Source organism: Epinephelus moara, chromosome 8 (assembly GCF_006386435.1).
Source record: "Epinephelus moara isolate mb chromosome 8, YSFRI_EMoa_1.0, whole genome shotgun sequence".
NCBI classification, from domain to species: domain Eukaryota; kingdom Metazoa; phylum Chordata; class Actinopteri; order Perciformes; family Serranidae; genus Epinephelus; species Epinephelus moara.
The window spans coordinates 12,491,674-12,509,507 of NC_065513.1; the positions used below are offsets into that span (position 1 = coordinate 12,491,674).

At 40.7% G+C, this 17,834-nt stretch overlaps 1 protein-coding gene across 7 annotated transcripts in view; it reads right to left on the reverse strand.

Annotated features, from left to right (window-relative positions):
* dock5 (dedicator of cytokinesis 5) overlaps window positions 1–17,834 on the reverse strand; it is a 43,835-nt gene that overhangs the window by 5,040 nt on the left and 20,961 nt on the right. For all 7 annotated transcript variants that reach the window (XM_050050751.1, XM_050050748.1, XM_050050746.1 and 4 more), the window contains exons 17-44: window positions 17,611–17,714; window positions 17,203–17,383; window positions 16,756–16,853; window positions 16,558–16,647; window positions 14,885–14,985; window positions 14,607–14,741; window positions 14,403–14,514; window positions 13,923–13,993; window positions 13,579–13,685; window positions 13,275–13,411; window positions 11,333–11,428; window positions 11,035–11,133; window positions 9,391–9,561; window positions 9,166–9,266; window positions 9,023–9,081; window positions 8,613–8,767; window positions 8,391–8,476; window positions 7,849–8,005; window positions 7,669–7,709; window positions 7,497–7,587; window positions 6,362–6,481; window positions 5,935–6,024; window positions 5,331–5,435; window positions 4,908–5,049; window positions 2,750–2,831; window positions 2,554–2,638; window positions 2,282–2,368; window positions 1,996–2,172 (exon numbers count right to left, since the gene is read on the reverse strand). In XM_050050751.1, coding sequence (XP_049906708.1) covers window positions 1,996–2,172; window positions 2,282–2,368; window positions 2,554–2,638; window positions 2,750–2,831; window positions 4,908–5,049; window positions 5,331–5,435; window positions 5,935–6,024; window positions 6,362–6,481; window positions 7,497–7,587; window positions 7,669–7,709; window positions 7,849–8,005; window positions 8,391–8,476; window positions 8,613–8,767; window positions 9,023–9,081; window positions 9,166–9,266; window positions 9,391–9,561; window positions 11,035–11,133; window positions 11,333–11,428; window positions 13,275–13,411; window positions 13,579–13,685; window positions 13,923–13,993; window positions 14,403–14,514; window positions 14,607–14,741; window positions 14,885–14,985; window positions 16,558–16,647; window positions 16,756–16,853; window positions 17,203–17,383; window positions 17,611–17,714 — 3,080 coding nt within the window. The remainder of the gene's footprint in view (window positions 1–1,995; window positions 2,173–2,281; window positions 2,369–2,553; window positions 2,639–2,749; window positions 2,832–4,907; window positions 5,050–5,330; window positions 5,436–5,934; window positions 6,025–6,361; window positions 6,482–7,496; window positions 7,588–7,668; window positions 7,710–7,848; window positions 8,006–8,390; window positions 8,477–8,612; window positions 8,768–9,022; window positions 9,082–9,165; window positions 9,267–9,390; window positions 9,562–11,034; window positions 11,134–11,332; window positions 11,429–13,274; window positions 13,412–13,578; window positions 13,686–13,922; window positions 13,994–14,402; window positions 14,515–14,606; window positions 14,742–14,884; window positions 14,986–16,557; window positions 16,648–16,755; window positions 16,854–17,202; window positions 17,384–17,610; window positions 17,715–17,834) is intronic.

Consider the following 17,834-nt stretch of genomic DNA (forward strand, 5'->3'; position numbering starts at 1 on the left):
TCTGTTATTAGTGTAGTTTGGCAATGTTTGATAGCAGTATATTCCTTTCCAAATTAATTACGCCAGAGCCAACTGTGCACACAACATGAACCTGATTTAGCAAACAGCTAAGATCTAACAAATACAGTGCAGTACAGAAGCAATGAGACAGTGGCTGTGGTTACATGGACAATATTTCTTCAGTCCCATTAAAATCATTTTGATAAGAGATTCCAAATGAGCTGTTACAGTGATCAGTGTTAATTTTGGCAGCTATTTTAGATTTAGCCTTAGTCTTCAGGGGAAATGCTTATCAGTTTAAGTCACATTGTAGTCATTTTTATTCTTATAGTATTAGTCTAGTTTTAGTTGATGAAAAGACATCACATTTTAGTCAATATGTCTTTTCTCTTTAATCCAGTTGGGCTATAACAGCTATCAGAAATCAGTTTTTGACATGTATAAAGGATGATTGACTGATCATCATGTAAAAAGCTCAAAATCTCTACATGTACGGTCTCCAAAACATTATCACCACATATAATTAATTTGAAACAACTCGGCTCTCGCTGTTAAGAAGCAGAAAAATATCTTAAATTCAGCCTGAACTCTTCATAAATCTGCAACATGGTAGTGTAGAAGTTTAAACTCATGTCCTCTCAGAGTCGGTGATTAAAACTGGACTTTGAGCTCTGCCAGAGAAAGCTTCGCTGAGTTCAGACTGTTTACTTACAGCTCAGCTACACTAACAGATGACAGAGCCTTGCACCTCACTGTCAAACTAACAGCCATCGCTTCAACAAACCCCACAAAATCCATTAAACAGCTTCACCATCTCAGGTCAGACACACCCTGCTGCTTATTTACAGCCGGATTACAGCTCACAACCTGCACTAATGGCTGACACTTGGCATGTTTTGCAGGATAGTGAAACATCCTGGCGCTGTCTATTTCCTGGAGTTTACCGGCCGATCTCATAATAATTGCAAGCACGGCCATTCTCAGCTTCCTAGTTAAAAACATTTTTCTAGAAGGTTTCTGCTCTTTTCTCACTTTGAATGTCCGACAGCCCACCACCAACATTTTCGTCTCGTCTCATCAAAAGAAACAAAACATACATGTCATAACAGTTTTTGTTATCAACATGTATTTTCAGCTTGTCAACGTCTCATCTTGGTCACGGAAAAAAAGTTTTCATTAGTTTTCATTAATAAAATGAACACTGACTGGATGCTGAATAAAGTAATCCGATAAGGTGTGTTTATATGCCCCAAAGCATTTAATCAGAATAGATGTTGTAACTGTGATGTAGCAACATAAGTGTAAGTTGTTGTTTTTTTCTGTAGCTACAAATTAAAGATGTCCCCTAAAACCTTGCATGCAGACTTTCAGCAGATGTTACAATTTATCGTAGATGTTACCATTTATCGGTGGCAGTGGCCTGCATTATGTCCAGCAACTCCACATTACAACCTTTAATAATACATTACATGAGGCTACTATTTCAAAAGTAAAGAGCACTTGCGTAAGAATGTAGCACTAGCAGAGCGCTAAAAGTTCTCTGAATTCATAAACGATTCTCTGTCAAAATCAGAAGAAGGAGGGGCGTAGAAACAGCTGCTGCAGCATGTCCTAAATCACCTTATGTTCCCCCCACATGGGCCAAATATGCCAGAAAAGAAAGCATATATTTGTTACTACCTGAGAGAAAAGATCGGATTAAGTGTGTACATGATTATGTAATTATATTTTGCTACTGAACGAATTATCAAAGGTTTACATCACCCCGCTTAACGTGATTGAAAGTTCCTCCCGATCAGGACGGTCTCTTCCAATTGAGGTAGTTACATGAGGCATTTTTGTTCTGATTGGGCTATTATTCCCATTATTATGGTCCATGTTTACACAGCTAATGGCACATTTTTAGGAAGTCAGTACTCTTACATAGTGTCTGTCGAACTTTATCTGTCTATCACACTGCAAAAAAAAACAACTTGTTAAACAAAAAAGTCAAACCTTCTCATAGTTGGAGAAGCCGCCCATGACAGCAGGGTCGACAATGCCGCTGAGCATCATGGACAGTGGGTTGATGGACAGTGAGCGATCGCAGGCTTGCTGCTGCACGAGGTTACTCAGCTTTTCATTGGCCATCTCCATGGTCTCGACAGCGTTCTCCAAAGGACTGATCTCCTCCTGCACATCAGCAGAGTTTCATGAGGATTACTAGGAATTTGAGGAAATTTTTAAAGCGAAAGCAAAAAATAAGAAACAATAAAGTTTAAGAATGGAGTTTGCTTCTTACCACTGAGACAGATTTGACTTCAAACCATTTGAGAATCCCAGGGAAGCGATAGGCTGTAATGTATGTTGTTCTCTCGATCCACATGGTCTGTAAGGCAGAATAAATATCAATAAAATATTAAGGGGTGACATTTTTATGTCTTTATTAATCTTCAGAGTGAGGTGCCCGCAGACACACAGGGTTGTTTATACTTTTTTTTTTTATTATTATTTATGGGTGTGTGCTTATACGTATGAGCTGTGTGCTTTGAAGGAAATTTAAAAAATGCTCACTGCAAATTCATTGTCTGGGTCCTTTTCACCTTTCCTGAAGGGCCTGGAATACTGGAACTGGTCCACTTCATTGGTTCTGTAATAGCTGCAAAAGAACAGGGAAGGACAGCAGTGAGTTAGCAGTTTGACCAGAGAACTATAAATCCCAAGGTATTCACGAGAAGATAAATCAGCCTTTAAGTGTTCTGTTACGCACTTTAATATCTGCTCTGGAACCCCCTTGTCTTTAAACTGGTGCGGCACGGTAAGAACAGGCTTGACAGTAAAGCACTGGATGTCTGTGAAGTTCAGCTAAGGATAAGAACAGGAATAGTGCGGAGGAGCAGACAAAGCAGAGTTGCATTGAATCAGATTACTTTCAAATCTGCGATTGTCAAACAAGTCCATGGTCATGCTCGCAGCTCTGTGAGGCCGTAGTTAGTGCACAGCAGAGCTTTGAGCTAAATTGCAAACATGCTCCAATGCTAACATGTGGATGTTAAACAGATGTACTGTTTACCATGTCCATTATTTTAGTGTAACATGCTAACACTTGCTGGTTAGTAATAGACACAAAGTACAGCTGAGGCTTACATGAATGCTTATAGTTTAGTCATAAACCAAAGCATCAGGCACATTTAAAGGGGACATATTATGATCATTTTCAGAATCATACTTGTATTTTGGGTTTCTGGTAGAACATGTTTACATGCTATAATGTTAAAAAAACACAATTTCCTTCATACTGTCTGCCTAAATATACCATTCACCCTAAAACCTTCCTTTTCAGCACCTTTCTCTTTAAGCCCCCCTCCCAATAAAGCACAGTCTGCTATGAATGATCACCATTTCGGTTCTTTCAAATCTCAGTCTCTACACCGTCACTGCAGCCAGAGGAATGACTGTAACAGAGAATAGCAGCACTTTCTATCGTGAAAAAAATCACTACTTCTTCACACAATTCATCATAACTGGACATGTTCCAGCAGAATTATGATCTGAAATCGGGGAGAAATTAACAACATCTACAACCATGATCACGTTTCCCAGATGTTAACACGTGTAGCACTATAAGCTACATAATCTTAACTCTTGCAGTAGTGTGCTTGGAGCAGATGACCATAAAAAAGAAGTCCGACACGAGCTGACGACAGCTTGTAGCCAAAGTAGAAAAAACAGTTGGAAAAAAAGTGTTCGATCTGAAACCTGAGGTTTTTACACATAGGGATTACCTTTACATACATTTATCTCATTATTTGGAATCTTGGCCAAGTTTAAAGCTACAGTAGTTAACTTCTATAAAAAATAGGTGTCTCTAATATTGACTCTTGGGAGGAAATGCAATGAAACTGTTACTATATTCTGAAAGAAGTGCAAAAGACAGACACTCTGTGGAAAAAAATAAAAATAAATCATGCCCGTCCTCCTCTTCTATTGCTTCTAATAGCATTCGCTAGAATCTACAGCAGTACCAAAAACAACCAATCAGAGGCGAGGAGTCTCCAACACAGCTATCAATCATATCAATCACTGCTCGTGAACTGAAGTCAAACTGTCAAACTAGGCAGCGCTGATCAAATATGAATCAAGAGTCTGTTATTACGATGCCTATCTCTCATCTTATATGTTTTTAGAAAGATATTTTAGTGTACTGTTTAGCTGTGAGATGAGAAAGTTGGTCCGGCCGGTGGGGGTTGCTTCATTTTGGCTCAACTCTTTTCAACATCATAAACTTTCTCATTTTACACCAAAACAGTGCAGTTAAATATGTTTCTGATGACATTCAAGGTGAAAAATAGGCAATGCAGTGACAGATTCTTGATTCATATTTGATCATTGCTGCCTAGTCTGACAGTTTGACCTCAGTTTACCAGCAGTTACTGACATGATTGGCAGCTGCATAACAGACTCCTCAGCTTTGATTGGTTGTTTTTACTCATATGCGGTAAGGCCACTGGATGCACCAAAAAAGAAAATAGAGTAGGCAAAGGAGTTGGATTTTTTTCATAGATTATCTGTCTCATTAGTACCCCGTGAATATAGCAGTTTCAGCAAATATAACAAAAGTTATTTTTTATAAACGTTACCAACTACAGCTTTAATATAAACACCTGACATTGTAACATATTAAGTATGCCAGAAAAATAGCAAAAGCATAACAGATCCTCTTCAAATATTGGCCTGATGATGTCGATAAATTAAAAGTTATGTATAGTAATTGTTTAAAATTTACCCTAAGAGGGACATTAATGTGTGTACAAAACTTCAATCAATCCACCCAATAGTTGTTGAGATGTTTCACATAAAATAACACAAGTCAACCTCATTGTCTTGCTTCTAGCATGGCCACAATGTGCCTTATTATACAAGGATACACTGTCCAGAGGAGTTGCTGATGTTGTCTTCAGGGGGCGCTGTGCTGGTCATCCTTACTGCGTTGGGGAACTGAGACAGCAGCTTTAAGCTGAAGTCCTCGAGCCACTCGTACTCCTTGCCTCGGTAGATGAACATCTTGTTCTGTAGCAGAAAATTTTAGCGTGCAACACAAGAAATGAAACTCAATAAGAAGCTAGAATTATGATGGAGCTTATTTTCCATAATATATTAGAGGTGTGCTTCTCCAGCGCCGTGACAGGACTGTATTCATACTGACATTCTCTTGTGTCATCAAAAAGCCAATAACCTTTATCGACATTATTACACATTGCCCCGCGAAATGTTTCAAAAAGCCAGATCGCTGCATAAGCACGGTGCATGATGGCTTCTTTATTTATTGAAGTAGGTAATCATTTCCTTACCCTGAGGAAAGACGGGAATCCAAGGCCATAATATCCCACAGCAAAGTACTCCGGCTGTGGCCGCATTGCATGCATTATGTTTTCATAGAATTGGGCTTGTTTTTTCTGTGACAGAAGACAAAGAAGATGGTAAGGCTGCAGTACAAACACAGTGTGTTGTAATTAGCCTGGTAAGAAAGTGGTTACAAAATAAAAGCACTCATAATAAATTAATTCCAATAACGTATTCAAAAAATGAATGTGGTTACTCTCATTTGCTTTTATGTAATTATGAGCAGATTATTGGAGCACAATCATACTAAACTACTAACGCTGAGAGACTTTATAAATAGATTCTTCATAATACATTCAAACTCCACAGCATCAACAGACGCTATCTGGGTGGAAATGAGTTCTGTAAACAAGTAACACACATTTATCTCTTCTCCATCTTCTCAATCAATTGCACTCAGCCTTGTAGAAACTGGAACACAAGTCTTGTCCAGTGTTACACAAACTAATTTCAACAGTCTTATGAGGCATTAACAATAAAGTCATCTAGATTTTAAGAGATTTTAAGAATATTGTGTTTATAAGGCTGAATGACAATGCAAAGTCCGCTTACCAGCAGCTGGCTCAGCTCCATGAAGTCAAACATGTGGCTCTCATGCATCTTGGCCAGCTGCTTGCCCAGCTCAATGGCCTTCTCCCACATCTGAGAAGACATGTGCATCGCTCAGTTAAAAGGGGACATAAAACAAAAACATAAAGACACAGGAGCACAAGCTAGACTCCGCCATCTGGCTCCCACGGCTGTCCCTCTGTGAAGCCCCCACCTCGCGGCTTTGAGGGAAGACAGTTGATAGGTGGCAGCCAGTGAGAGATTTGAATACTGACACAACACAGAGCTTAAGTAACTTCCCCACTAGTTTCACAATGCTAACTCGGGGGGGGGGGGATTTTAGACTTTTCTTTGAGTAGTTTATGCATTATACAAAAAGTAAAATCTGAACTTTTGGGAGTAGCTCACACACAGAGCAGTTAATACTCACCTTCCCCTTGTCCAAATAACATATTATCTCCTGAAAGAGCCTCTCTTTCAGCTCCTGTTGGGTCCATACATGCTTCCCATCTCCAGTTATCAGATGAGCTGCGCAGGGTTTGTCAGACCACTGGGGAAGCATAAACCAACATTCAGGTGAACATTTAGAAGCATGATAACATTAGCAGGGGCTGTGGAAAAAGTTAACTCAGTGCATTTACTCAGGTACTGTTGTCAGGCAACCTGCAATATTAAAGGTCCAGGGTGTAGGATTTAATGGCATCTGTTGATAGAAATTATACAGAATATTCATAACTATGTTTTCATTCGTTTTCAATCATCTGAAAATAAGAATAATTGTGCTTCCGTAACCTTAGAATGAGCTGCTATATTGTAGCTACATACAGATGGAGTCTGCATTTTTGTCTCTACAGTAGCCCAGAACGTACAAATCAAACACTGGCTCTAGATAGGGCCATCCATGTTTTTGCATTGGCCACCATAGTTCTCCAACACACTTAACAAGTGAGAAGTTTCAGCTCTGCAACCTCACTGTTAAATGCCACTGAATCCTACACACTAGACGTTTAAAGTGATGTACACATGAAAAGATCAACAACTATAATTCAGTAATATAATATATGATATTAAAATGGCCTATTCTGCATAAGGAGTACTTTTACTTTTGGTACTTAAAGTTTATTTTGATGCTATTACTTTTGTACTTAAACATAAAGGTACTGTAAATGACATTCAGAGCATGAATACAGCAGCAAACCACTTTTTGCTATGTAAAGATATAGTGGAGTAATGGCGTCCTGAGAAGAGAATGAGTGTGTGTCTGTGTTTGCTGTAATCTGAGCATTTCTGTGGTTTACACTGTTGACTTTGTCAGCACTGTAACTGTTGTTTAGCGCTGTTTATGGAGTTAGCACCGTTAGCTGCTAGCTGCCAGCTCAGCTGTGTCCAGACAACTCATGCGCTCTGAATTTTGCACAGAGCCCCTTCAAGTGAGATTTGGAATACAGGACTTCTACATAGAAAAAAATATCTGAATATTTCCCTTCGTTAGGTTAAACTGCTCAAATATAAAAAAATAAAATATAAAAGTCTGAAAAAAAGAAAGACTTTGATGTGTCAGAGACCTCCAGTAATTCAGCATGTAGTAGCAGAGTGTACGACGCCTCTGTGTAGTTCTCACAGTCCAGGTGCAGATCTCGCAGCTTGTATAGGTACCTGGTTACAAGAGCATATTAGTTAGACACAGTTAGGCTTTTGGTCCAAGAACCAGATGCTCTGTGTCTCTCTCTGACTCACCGGATGTAAATGTCCTCCCTCTTTTTTTCTTTGTAGAAATTCTGCAAGAAAAAAAAAATCTTAATTGCATTCACTTGAAAACGTTTTCTCTGAGGCAATTTGCAGAACAGTGCAGGCAGTCACTTCATGTACATGCACAAACAGTGTTAACCCTTTTGTAAATATAGGCACGGGGCGTACCAGCACATTGACGGTGCAGCTCATGCGGTGCTCAGGACTTTCATCATGTGTGATGGTGCGGTACGCCAGGAGATTCTCCAGCAGGCTGCTCAGCAGCAGAGCCAGCTCCTCTCCTGACTGTGACAGGTATCTGTGGCGTCTGCAGTGCTCCAGCAACCTGCACATACAAACAAACTCTTGAGCTCCTCTTTAGCTGTAAAGGGCTATTTCTAGTTTATCAGTATGCCAAAGCCCTGTCTTTCCTCTTGACGAGCACATTAAAATCTGTTTTTGCAATTCTTTGAGATCGTACATTCTGTCCCCGAGGGGGTTTCTATTGATTAGAGGTTGCTTACAATTCTAACAGACCGTCTTGTCCTTCTGGCTCCTTGAGGACTTTTTCAAAAACACAATCATAAATGCCTTTGTTGTATTTTAGAAGCACTCCTATGTGAATTCCCTATCACACAGAATGAAAGGATTTTTGATCGGTATGTTGTACCACTTAAACAACTTTCAGAGTAAAAGAAATATTTTCTATTTGATCTGCTCCTCTGCCTTACGTTTTCTCCAGCAGGACTTTGTACTGCTCATCCCCTCGGCCTCCTTCTACTGCTTGATCCAATTTTGTTATCAGTTCATTCTCAAACTGCAAAGATAAGAAACAAATTAAAAAAACACACCATCATACCCATCACAAATGTCATACTTAGCCAGGAGCGGCTTTGGTCGAATTTTAACAAAAAAGTTCTAAACTTCTGTGGTAGTTTTTTTTTTTTTTTTACCGTTTCAAACGTGCGTCCGGGGTTAAAGTTGTGCTCACACTGCATCATATCAAAGAAGATGGGGATGGTAGCTTTCCTCAGTTCAGGCTCAGGAACCAGTGTGACATCCAGAATGGGCCCAACCATGGCTGGGATGAACTTCATTTTGTGGGGGCCTGAGGGACAACAAAACATTATCACACAGAAATATTACAGTGTGATTGGAGGAGGCAATAAGCTGCATCTTCACTTCTCAACAAACAAGAGGACAAATTTAATAATGTGGTAAACAGAACAACAACACACTGTGAAACTGGACAATAAAAAATATTGTCTTGTTATCCCTCTTGTATTACTGGCAAGCACTGAATAAACAATGCCACAAACTCTATGATAATAGCAGCATTATCAGATGGTGCAAAAATACTCACCAAGATTGTACCACATATCTCTGATCTTAAACCCAATAGTCTTCCTCATGTCTCCATATCTGTGGCAAATTTAAATCAAAGGACTGTTAAATTAAGTTTTCCCCATTTAAATAATCTTTTTGATGAATTGTAAATGATCTCACTTGTTCAGTATCTTATTTCTTTTCTCTTGAGAGAAGGACTCCAGCTGCAGTGTCTTGTGGGTGAGGAACGCCACGGTCAAATGAAAGTAGTTATTCCACAGCTGCGAGGGGGAGCAGGGTTTTCAAATATTAATACCATAATTACCTTCTCATAACACTGGCTTTTGATTTTGTGTTAAATAAAAAATGTAACCTCTACCCAGGCGAGGGAGGACAAAGACACACCTGGATTTCAAAATGTGCCTGGTCCAGGAAGTACATGTTGAGGACGTTTGAGTACTGGTTGATGGCCCTCAGGAAGACCTGCATCTGCACCAGGTTCATGACCATCCAGTCAGCGGGGAAAACATCTCCCATGAGGTCTTTAAACATGATGAATGTCTCCATGAGGAAATCCTGTGTGCAGCAGGAGGATAAAATCTTTACTGCAAAGTGTTTGCAGACTGTCGCTTTAAAAGGATAGTTTCGATTTTTGTTTAGTGAGGTTGTTTGAGGTGCTTATCCTTAGTCAGTGTATTACCTACAGTAGATAGCAGCCAGCATGACTCAAGTTTGGAGAGGCAGACAGGAGAACTGCCATGGAAGCTAAGCAATGTACTGTTGTGGACAGGGGCAGAAGCAAAACGTAGCTGAGTCACCTAAAAAAACAATATTAGCTAAAGTGTACACTATAATGAAATATTTTCAACGCCACCTCACTGTCAGACAGCCCTTTTTTTCGACAGCAACCTGAACCCTTTATCTACGCTCTCTTAGAAGCCCCTAAACTCCGTTGACAAAACAGTAATTTTACCCCATGGAACACTGGGATTGCTGGCCTACTGCTGTCCTGATCAGTTTGTATGTGTTATTGTGTGACTTTGGTGTTTAAATGGGTTAGTTCAGTTTCACCAAACACTCACACAAACCAAGTGACCGATTATGGCAGCGGTAAACCAGCAACTCCCGTTACCTTGGTGGTAATATCATTGTTTTTGTCAAAAGAGTCTGGTGGCTAAACAACAGCATCGCTAACACTGAGAGCATCAACAACAGCTTCAGCAAAGTTGCCAACTTGGCAACTTTCTCACTAAATTTGGCGACTTTTCAAGCTTCATGTAACTTTATTACTAAAAAGCAATTAGTGACAAATTTAGCGACTTATTCAGACCATCGAGGAAAGAGAGGGAAATTCCCTGAATATGTATTCCATGTTTTCTTCTCAGAGTAATCATAATCCACAGCTCCTCTGCCATCAGGGTCTTTCCCACTCTCTCCTCTTGTCTTGTGCAGCAGGTGTGAGACAGGCAGGAGGAGAGGAGACGCAGCTCGCCTCGGGAGTTCAGTTATAGTGAGATTCTATTGTTACGTAGACGCCCTCGCTTTCTGGATTGGAATAGCGGGGAAGTGTATAGTATAAGTACATAAACTGATATTGATTTTTTTAGGTGGCTCAAGTACGTTTTGCTGCTGCCCCCATCCACAGCAGTGCATTGGTTAGCGTCCATGGCAATACTCCTGCCTGCTTCTACAAACTGGGCGTGCACCGACTGATATCTACTGTAGTTAATACACTGACTATGGATAAGTTCCCTGATATGACCCCACTTTAAAAAAATCTGATCTGTCCCTTTAAAGAAATACAATAAGTAATATCCAAACTAAGCAAATCCAAAGCAGCGCTGCTACATGTCAGGCACACATAATGCTCCCACAGCATAATGGAGACCCACTGACATCCTCATCATGTCAGTCCGATCCATTGCACGAAATGTCTATAATCAATATTCCCTTAAGGAGCAGTAAGTGGCCCGGGTGGTTTAATGCCTGTTATTGATGAGATGCTTCAGGACAAGATGTAGCCAACAGGGGAGGAACCAAGACACTTACAACGATGTCCTGTCTCGTCTTGAAGGTGCTGATGTAGTGGGCGTAATGCATGTCATCCATTTGCTTCAGGATGGCCGTCATGCAGGCGAGATAGTGGCCCTGCCGCAGAGGAGTCAAGTATAACTCACATGATTTTACTGTGAAGCATTTGTCCAAAAAAAAAACATCTGCATGTACAGCATTTATGTTATTGTTGTTTTGTTACAGCTTGTAACCTACTATATCACTGATGTCAGTGTACTTAATATGAATGCTGAAGATGTCACCATCAAGGACATATTTCTGCTGTGTGTCTTACAATGAGAGGGGAGGATCTCTCCATGCTGATGACAGTGCGATTAACCCTGCGAAGAAGCCTCTCCATTATCAGCTGAACGTGGCCTCTGGTTGGACCCTGCACAGACAGAACAGCCTCAGGTACAATTACCAGCTGAAACACAGCGACACAGACATGCTGCAAAGTGTTGTCGGTATCAAAGGGTCACTTCACTCAAATTACACAAAAAAGGGGAAAAATAACAAACTCACTTCTCACTTATTTCGAGATAGTTGGGCTTTATTTTCTCAGGCTTTTAGGTATTCTTCTTTGACATTATTCTATTCACTACAATACACTGGAGTTGAGAGAAATTCCTTTGTGGTGCTCACAGTATTGGGAAAAAAATACATTTAAAAAATTCAACAGCAGCATAGAAATCAGCATTGAAGGTTTTCTGTGGGACTATGTCTCCTGTAGAAATAAGCAACAAAATACTGCTGTAGTATTCTGCAACCATTTCGATAAATGATTAACTGAAATGTCAAACATTTCCTGCTACCAGCCTCTAAACTGTGATGATTTGCCACTTTTTCTTGTCCTGAAATTATAGTTAACTCAATGTCTTTGTTTTTTGGACAAAAAAGGGATTTCAAGATGTCACCTCAGGCTTTAGGAAATTGAGATGGATTATTCAGATTAAAACAATCTCCCTCTGTGCAAACAAAGCTTTCATTTACTTTTATTTCACAGAAAGGAAGCTATAAATTGTGAAGACAATAAAGCGTCCGTGAAACTGAACTTCAAGCCTTATGTGTAATTTTTCCTGGCTTAATGAGTAGCGGAAAGTCCACTAGCCACAAGGCTAATGGATGCAACGGGAAATGTCATAGCCTTGTACTGATAATACTAGTGTGTTGTATATGTGGGTAACATGTGTCCCAAAAAAATGTGTTATATAAGATGGTTGTTTTGTCAGTGAACCTTGTGAGTTACAATGGAGCCACATTTTGTACAGTTACCTTCGGTCAATGTTGCTGTTGTTCTCGGCTTCATATGAGTAAATGAAAACTCCACTAGCAGCTACGCTTATTCATGCAATGTAAAACATCATAGGCCTATGCTTATAATGTTAGCATATCGTATTTGTGGGGAAAACATGTCTAGCAAAAGACAACTGTTTTGTCTGTGAACCTTTCGAGTTACAATGGAGCTAAATTTTGTACCTTTTTACTATTGTTACTTTTTATGTGTTTTAGTTGTGTTAAATAAATCAAACATTCCTGCACTTAATAGAAACTCAAAACAGTGGCATAGAAACCCCACTGCCAACAAGCGTTTTGGAGGTGTAATTGCAAAGCAACATAGACACACCACCGCACGATACGGGCTACGAGCCTACACCTTAGACAGCATACTTGTGCTACTATAAATCAATGCCGTGAGCATCACAAACAAAATTGCATTCACCTCCATCGTACTGGGGTAGTTGCAGAATCTCAGAGACAAATATCTCAAAGCTTGGGCAAATAAAACTCTGCGTGAGTAGATGTTCCTACTATCCACCCATTATAAACCACTAAACAGGGTAGCCCAGATGTTCCTCTCCTTAACTTCGTCCTCCAGCTCCTCCTGGGGGACAACTAGGTGCTACCAGGCCAGATGGGATATGTAATTCCTCCAGCATGCTCTGGGTCTGCCCCGGGGCTTCCTTCCAGTTGGACGTGCCCAGAAAGCCTCTAAAGAGAGCCCAGAATCACCTCAGTTGGCTCCTTTCTATGCAAAACAGCAGCAGTTTTACTCTGAGGTCCCCACAGATGTCTGAGCTCTTTACCCTATCTGTCCGGGCGAGCACAATCAAACTCATTTTGGGCACTTACATCCACAATCTCATGCCGACTTGATGTTTTTTCGGTAATTTGTGTGTACTGACCCTTTAAATTTATAATCTCTGTGTGTCTAAACTTGAATTCTGACTCCTCACCACGTCCTTGCGGTCCAGGTTATCCAACACTGTGCTGAGCAGTTGGGCGCAGGCCTCATGGTCTGGTTTACTAGAGTGGTCGTCCAGCTGCCCACTCAGCTGGTCGGTAACAAGTGGCAGCAGCACATCTCGACAATCTGTGGTGGCAGAACAGTGATAGACTGCGATCATTGGATCACACAGCACATTTCTTTTTAATGGAGCTGACCTGACAAACTTGCATGTAGGTGTGATGCAGAGTTTTTTTTCCCTTCATCTTGTGTGAAATGTCATTATGTGGTTTTCAAGCCTCGAGGACTCCTACCTGGCTGCCTGAAAAGGTCACTCTCCACCATTTTACACATGCAGCCCAGCTTCTGACGCACGAGCTGAGAGTCGGGAATGCTCTCAATGAACTTCGTGAGAAGAACGCTGAGGAGAGAATAAAAGAAAAGAGCTCAAAGAGCAGCTGTGACAATTGGAATGCTATTCACATTTCACATCTAGTAATTATTGTCACGGAGGACTAATGAGCAGCACACATGACAGGTTGATTTTACAGCAGCAAAAATTGAGAATAACGCCTCCTCTACTCAGAAGTAAATATGATAATTTGCACTGAGTCAGGCAATTATCATTGCCTGCTGTGCAAACCCTCTGGAGAGTTACCTGAGCTCCACAGGATCAAACACAGTCTGGATGTCATTAATGATGCTGGGGAGGTATTTCAATATTGCGCCCTGAAAAAGCAAAGAATCAGGTCTCATCAGGCTGAAGCACAGGGATGTTTTTTATTCTCTAGTAAAACAAGCTTTTTACCACAGCTTGTCCTCACCTCGCTGAGACTGCCAACAGGGAGCCCACACTCATTTTACAGGTAATTTGTAAAACTTTTCAATAACTTGTCCATAACACATTTTCACAGCTGGACTACTGCAGTCATTTACATGAAACACTCTAAAAATGCAGGCACTGAAAATAAAAGCATCTTCACAGATTCTGAACAGCTGCATTATACTTTTATTTTCAAGCAAGAAAATGATCAATTTTAAAATGTTTCCACGTGATTTTCAGTTCTATAATACAAGAATAAAACATATAAAACAAAAAACATCTACTGGGCACATCAACCATTCTTCTTCAACTTACCTTTATCTTCACTCCCTCGTCCAGTGGTCTGTCCATGAGAGTGTTGAAAGATAGAAAAAGGGTGCGAATGGAGTTGAAGAAAGCATCACCATCCTCACTGTTCCCGTAGAATCTGAGAATGAAGACCAGACATTGCATGAAAAGAAATCATCCTTAGAATATAAGAGTGTAAAGGTGGTTTTGTGTGGAAGCGCCTTTTGATACCTGAGATAGAGGACCCGGGACTGAACAATAAACCTGAACAGGTACTTGAGGGCTTTGAGGGCTGCATAGAGCCTCTCGGTCAGGGCGGGCTCCTCGGCGTGGCCCACATAGTAGTTAAGCACCCGGGTTAGCTTCCTGAGAAAGTGAATGAGTCAGGCATCAAGGTCTGCTGTTAATTTGGGTGTGGGTGGAGAAGAAGAGCAAAAGATGCACTAAAAATAAACGGCATGAAGGGGTGTAAGCAATCAAAGGTTCAGAAATACAGAACTGAGACTCACATGTAAGCCAAAGTGGCACTGAAGTGCTTGTTGATGTAGGTTTCCAGGACAGGGTTGAAGTGCTGGAATTTGATGTCGCCAATAAGTGTGATTATAAATACCTAGTTAAAAACAAGAGGGAGAAACTAAATCAGAGCCATGTCAATGCTGAAAGAACTTACATATACTGAATATCAGCAACTCCAAACTGTTTTACTTGTAACCCGTTTAGGTTAAACACGTTCAAACCTTGTTTTTGATACTATCTGTGGTCTGCATTTTTTCAGCAATAGCCAGTGAATGTATTAACATTCTCTCTTTATACTAGTTGGCATTGTCTAGTGGCAGAGTCCACCATTTACACAGCAGATTTATTTGACCTTCAAATGAGTGAGGGATTCACGGGAAACACTGTTTATCATTTTATCTAACTGATATCAGCCTCAACTGTTTACTCTTGTAATGCCATATCAGAGCTGTATTAAGTTACTGTTGATGTAAACATAACATCATACTGCCGCTGCTCCACGTTAAAGGTCCAGCGTGTAGGCTTTTGTGGCATCTAATGGTGAGGCTGCAGAAACGAAACTTCTCTCATGTGCCAAGCATGAAGAAGAATTATGGGGGCTGACTTGAAATTGCCAATGGCCCTGTCTATAGCCAGTGTTTGATTTGTCCATTCTGGGTGACAACATGGTGGACTCGCTCCATAAGTAGGTATAAACAACTCCTTCTAAGGTAACAAAAAGTCAGCTGTTCGTATTTTCAGGTGCAAGCTTACATTCTGTGAATTCTCCGCTCATGGCTCACAGATCAAAATGTTTAAAGTGTGGGCTCACTTTATACATTTTTAAAGTTATTTTAATAATAATAATAATAATAATAATAATACATTTTATTTGTAAGCGCTTTAAACAAATGCTCAAAGACACTTTACAGTTTTTTAAAAATCATAAAAATAGAGCTAAGTCAGAATAAAAAAACAGCAATAAAACAGTATAAAACACACAAACTTATACATTAAAAGCTGATTTAAAAAGGTGAGTTTTGAGAATGGTCTTGAATGTTGAAAGGTGTGTGCAGATACGGATGGGTTTGGGGAGTGAGTTCCAGAGGGATGGGGCAGCGATGGAGAAGGCCCTGTCCCCCCAGGTTCGGTGCTTGGTCCGTGCAGGTAGAGAGAGGAGTTCTCCTTCGGATGAGCGGAGGTCGCGGGAGGGGGTGTGGTGGTGGAGTAGGTGTGTGAGGTAGGAGGGGGCCTGGTTGTTGAGTGCTTTGTGTGTGAGGAGGAGGATTTTGAACTGTATGGGATGTGTGATGGGGAGTCAGTGTAGGATTTGGAGGATGGGGGTGATGTGGTCTCGGGAGCGGATGTGGGTGAGCAGGCGGGCAGCAGAGTTCTGGATGTATTTATTGAGGAGTTTGAATGATGAGCCATAGAGGATGCTATTGCAATAGTGCAGTCTGTATGTTTTTCATTATTTATTCTTTATTTTCTTTATTATTTATTACTGTTAGCTTCTGAGATGCTCAGGGACTATAGGTCTTTGGTAATATTATTTAAGTTTAGCATCTGGTAGTGAAGCAGCATTAAGGCACATCACAACATGTTGTCTGACCTGTCAGTGACAACCTCTACACTGCATAGCAACACTGTTCACCCACTGAGACTGTGGCTGAGCAGAAAAACTAACCAAGGCGTTGAACACCAGGGTGTCATAGGTGTCCTTTTCTGAGGTCTCCATCATGATGTTGAACAAAGCATCGAGAGTGTCCTGGAGAAACTGTGCATAAAATAAAAACCTGTTACAAAAGTGCCATTAAAAAGTACATTATAGAACATCAATAAAATACATCAGCATATTACGTGTTTAGTGCAGCAGACAACTCACTTTGACAATCTCCCCGCCCTCGACCTCCATCAGCCTCTGCAGAATCTGATCCAGATCCTCAGGGTTTGACCTCCAGTTCAGCAGGCCGAGTAAATCCACTGGAAACAACATTAACACATCAGGATACATTCGGTAAAAGCAACACCTCCTCTGCTACAACACCGGTTACGATAATTATGTTAAAAGCCTGAAATTTCAATATAAACTTAATTAGATCTACATCAATCAACATCAACACATCAGCAAAATATTAGCAACACAGATTAGCTTCATTAATTTCAAGGGAATCTGGGGGGGGGGGGAGGAAATGACGGCAACACTGCACCTCTATCCGCTGTAGAATCTGTTTCATTTCTTAAAGACGACGTGCGACAGGACATCTTTTAATTATCACAGTGACGGAGCCTAGAAGAACAGGGGGAAAATAGAAATGGTGCCCTACGGTACCGTTCTGAGTGAGTTTTGTGGAGCAGGTGAGCGTGGCGAGCTGGAAACTGTCCTTAGTCACGGGAATCACTCCTGAATGGTGGAACTGCTTCCCTGTTTGCTTCTCCTTTTCCTCCACTTCAGCCCAAGTTGCTGGCAAGGTGAGATAAACCTTTGCATCCTCCGCCTTTTTTACATCAACCTAAGAAATTCATGAAATTGGGAATGAATCATGAAGCGTATTGATCGATGGAGATCTAATTTCATATTTATTGATTGGGAGGAGATTCATGAATAATCCATCCACCCACTGTCAGCTATTCAAGACGCCGAATTTCATGTAATTAGATAAAAACAATCTCCTGCTTATTTCAAAGATAAGTGCAGTGAATTAAATTTCATGAAAAACCACAAATCCTGCAACAGTACCTTATAGACGATAAGTTCATGCCTGCCGTCTTTCAGCGTGGTCCCATCTCCTCTCATGAGCCGGACGAAGGCCATACCAAAGGGCTTCTCCGATTTGTCCCTCGCTGAAGGACACACAGGAGCATGAGATGGGAACAGACCCGCCAACAGTCACTGTAGCTGTATTTAACATAGTGACAGGATTACACGTGGGTGTTTGTCATACAAATAAGACACAGTCACTC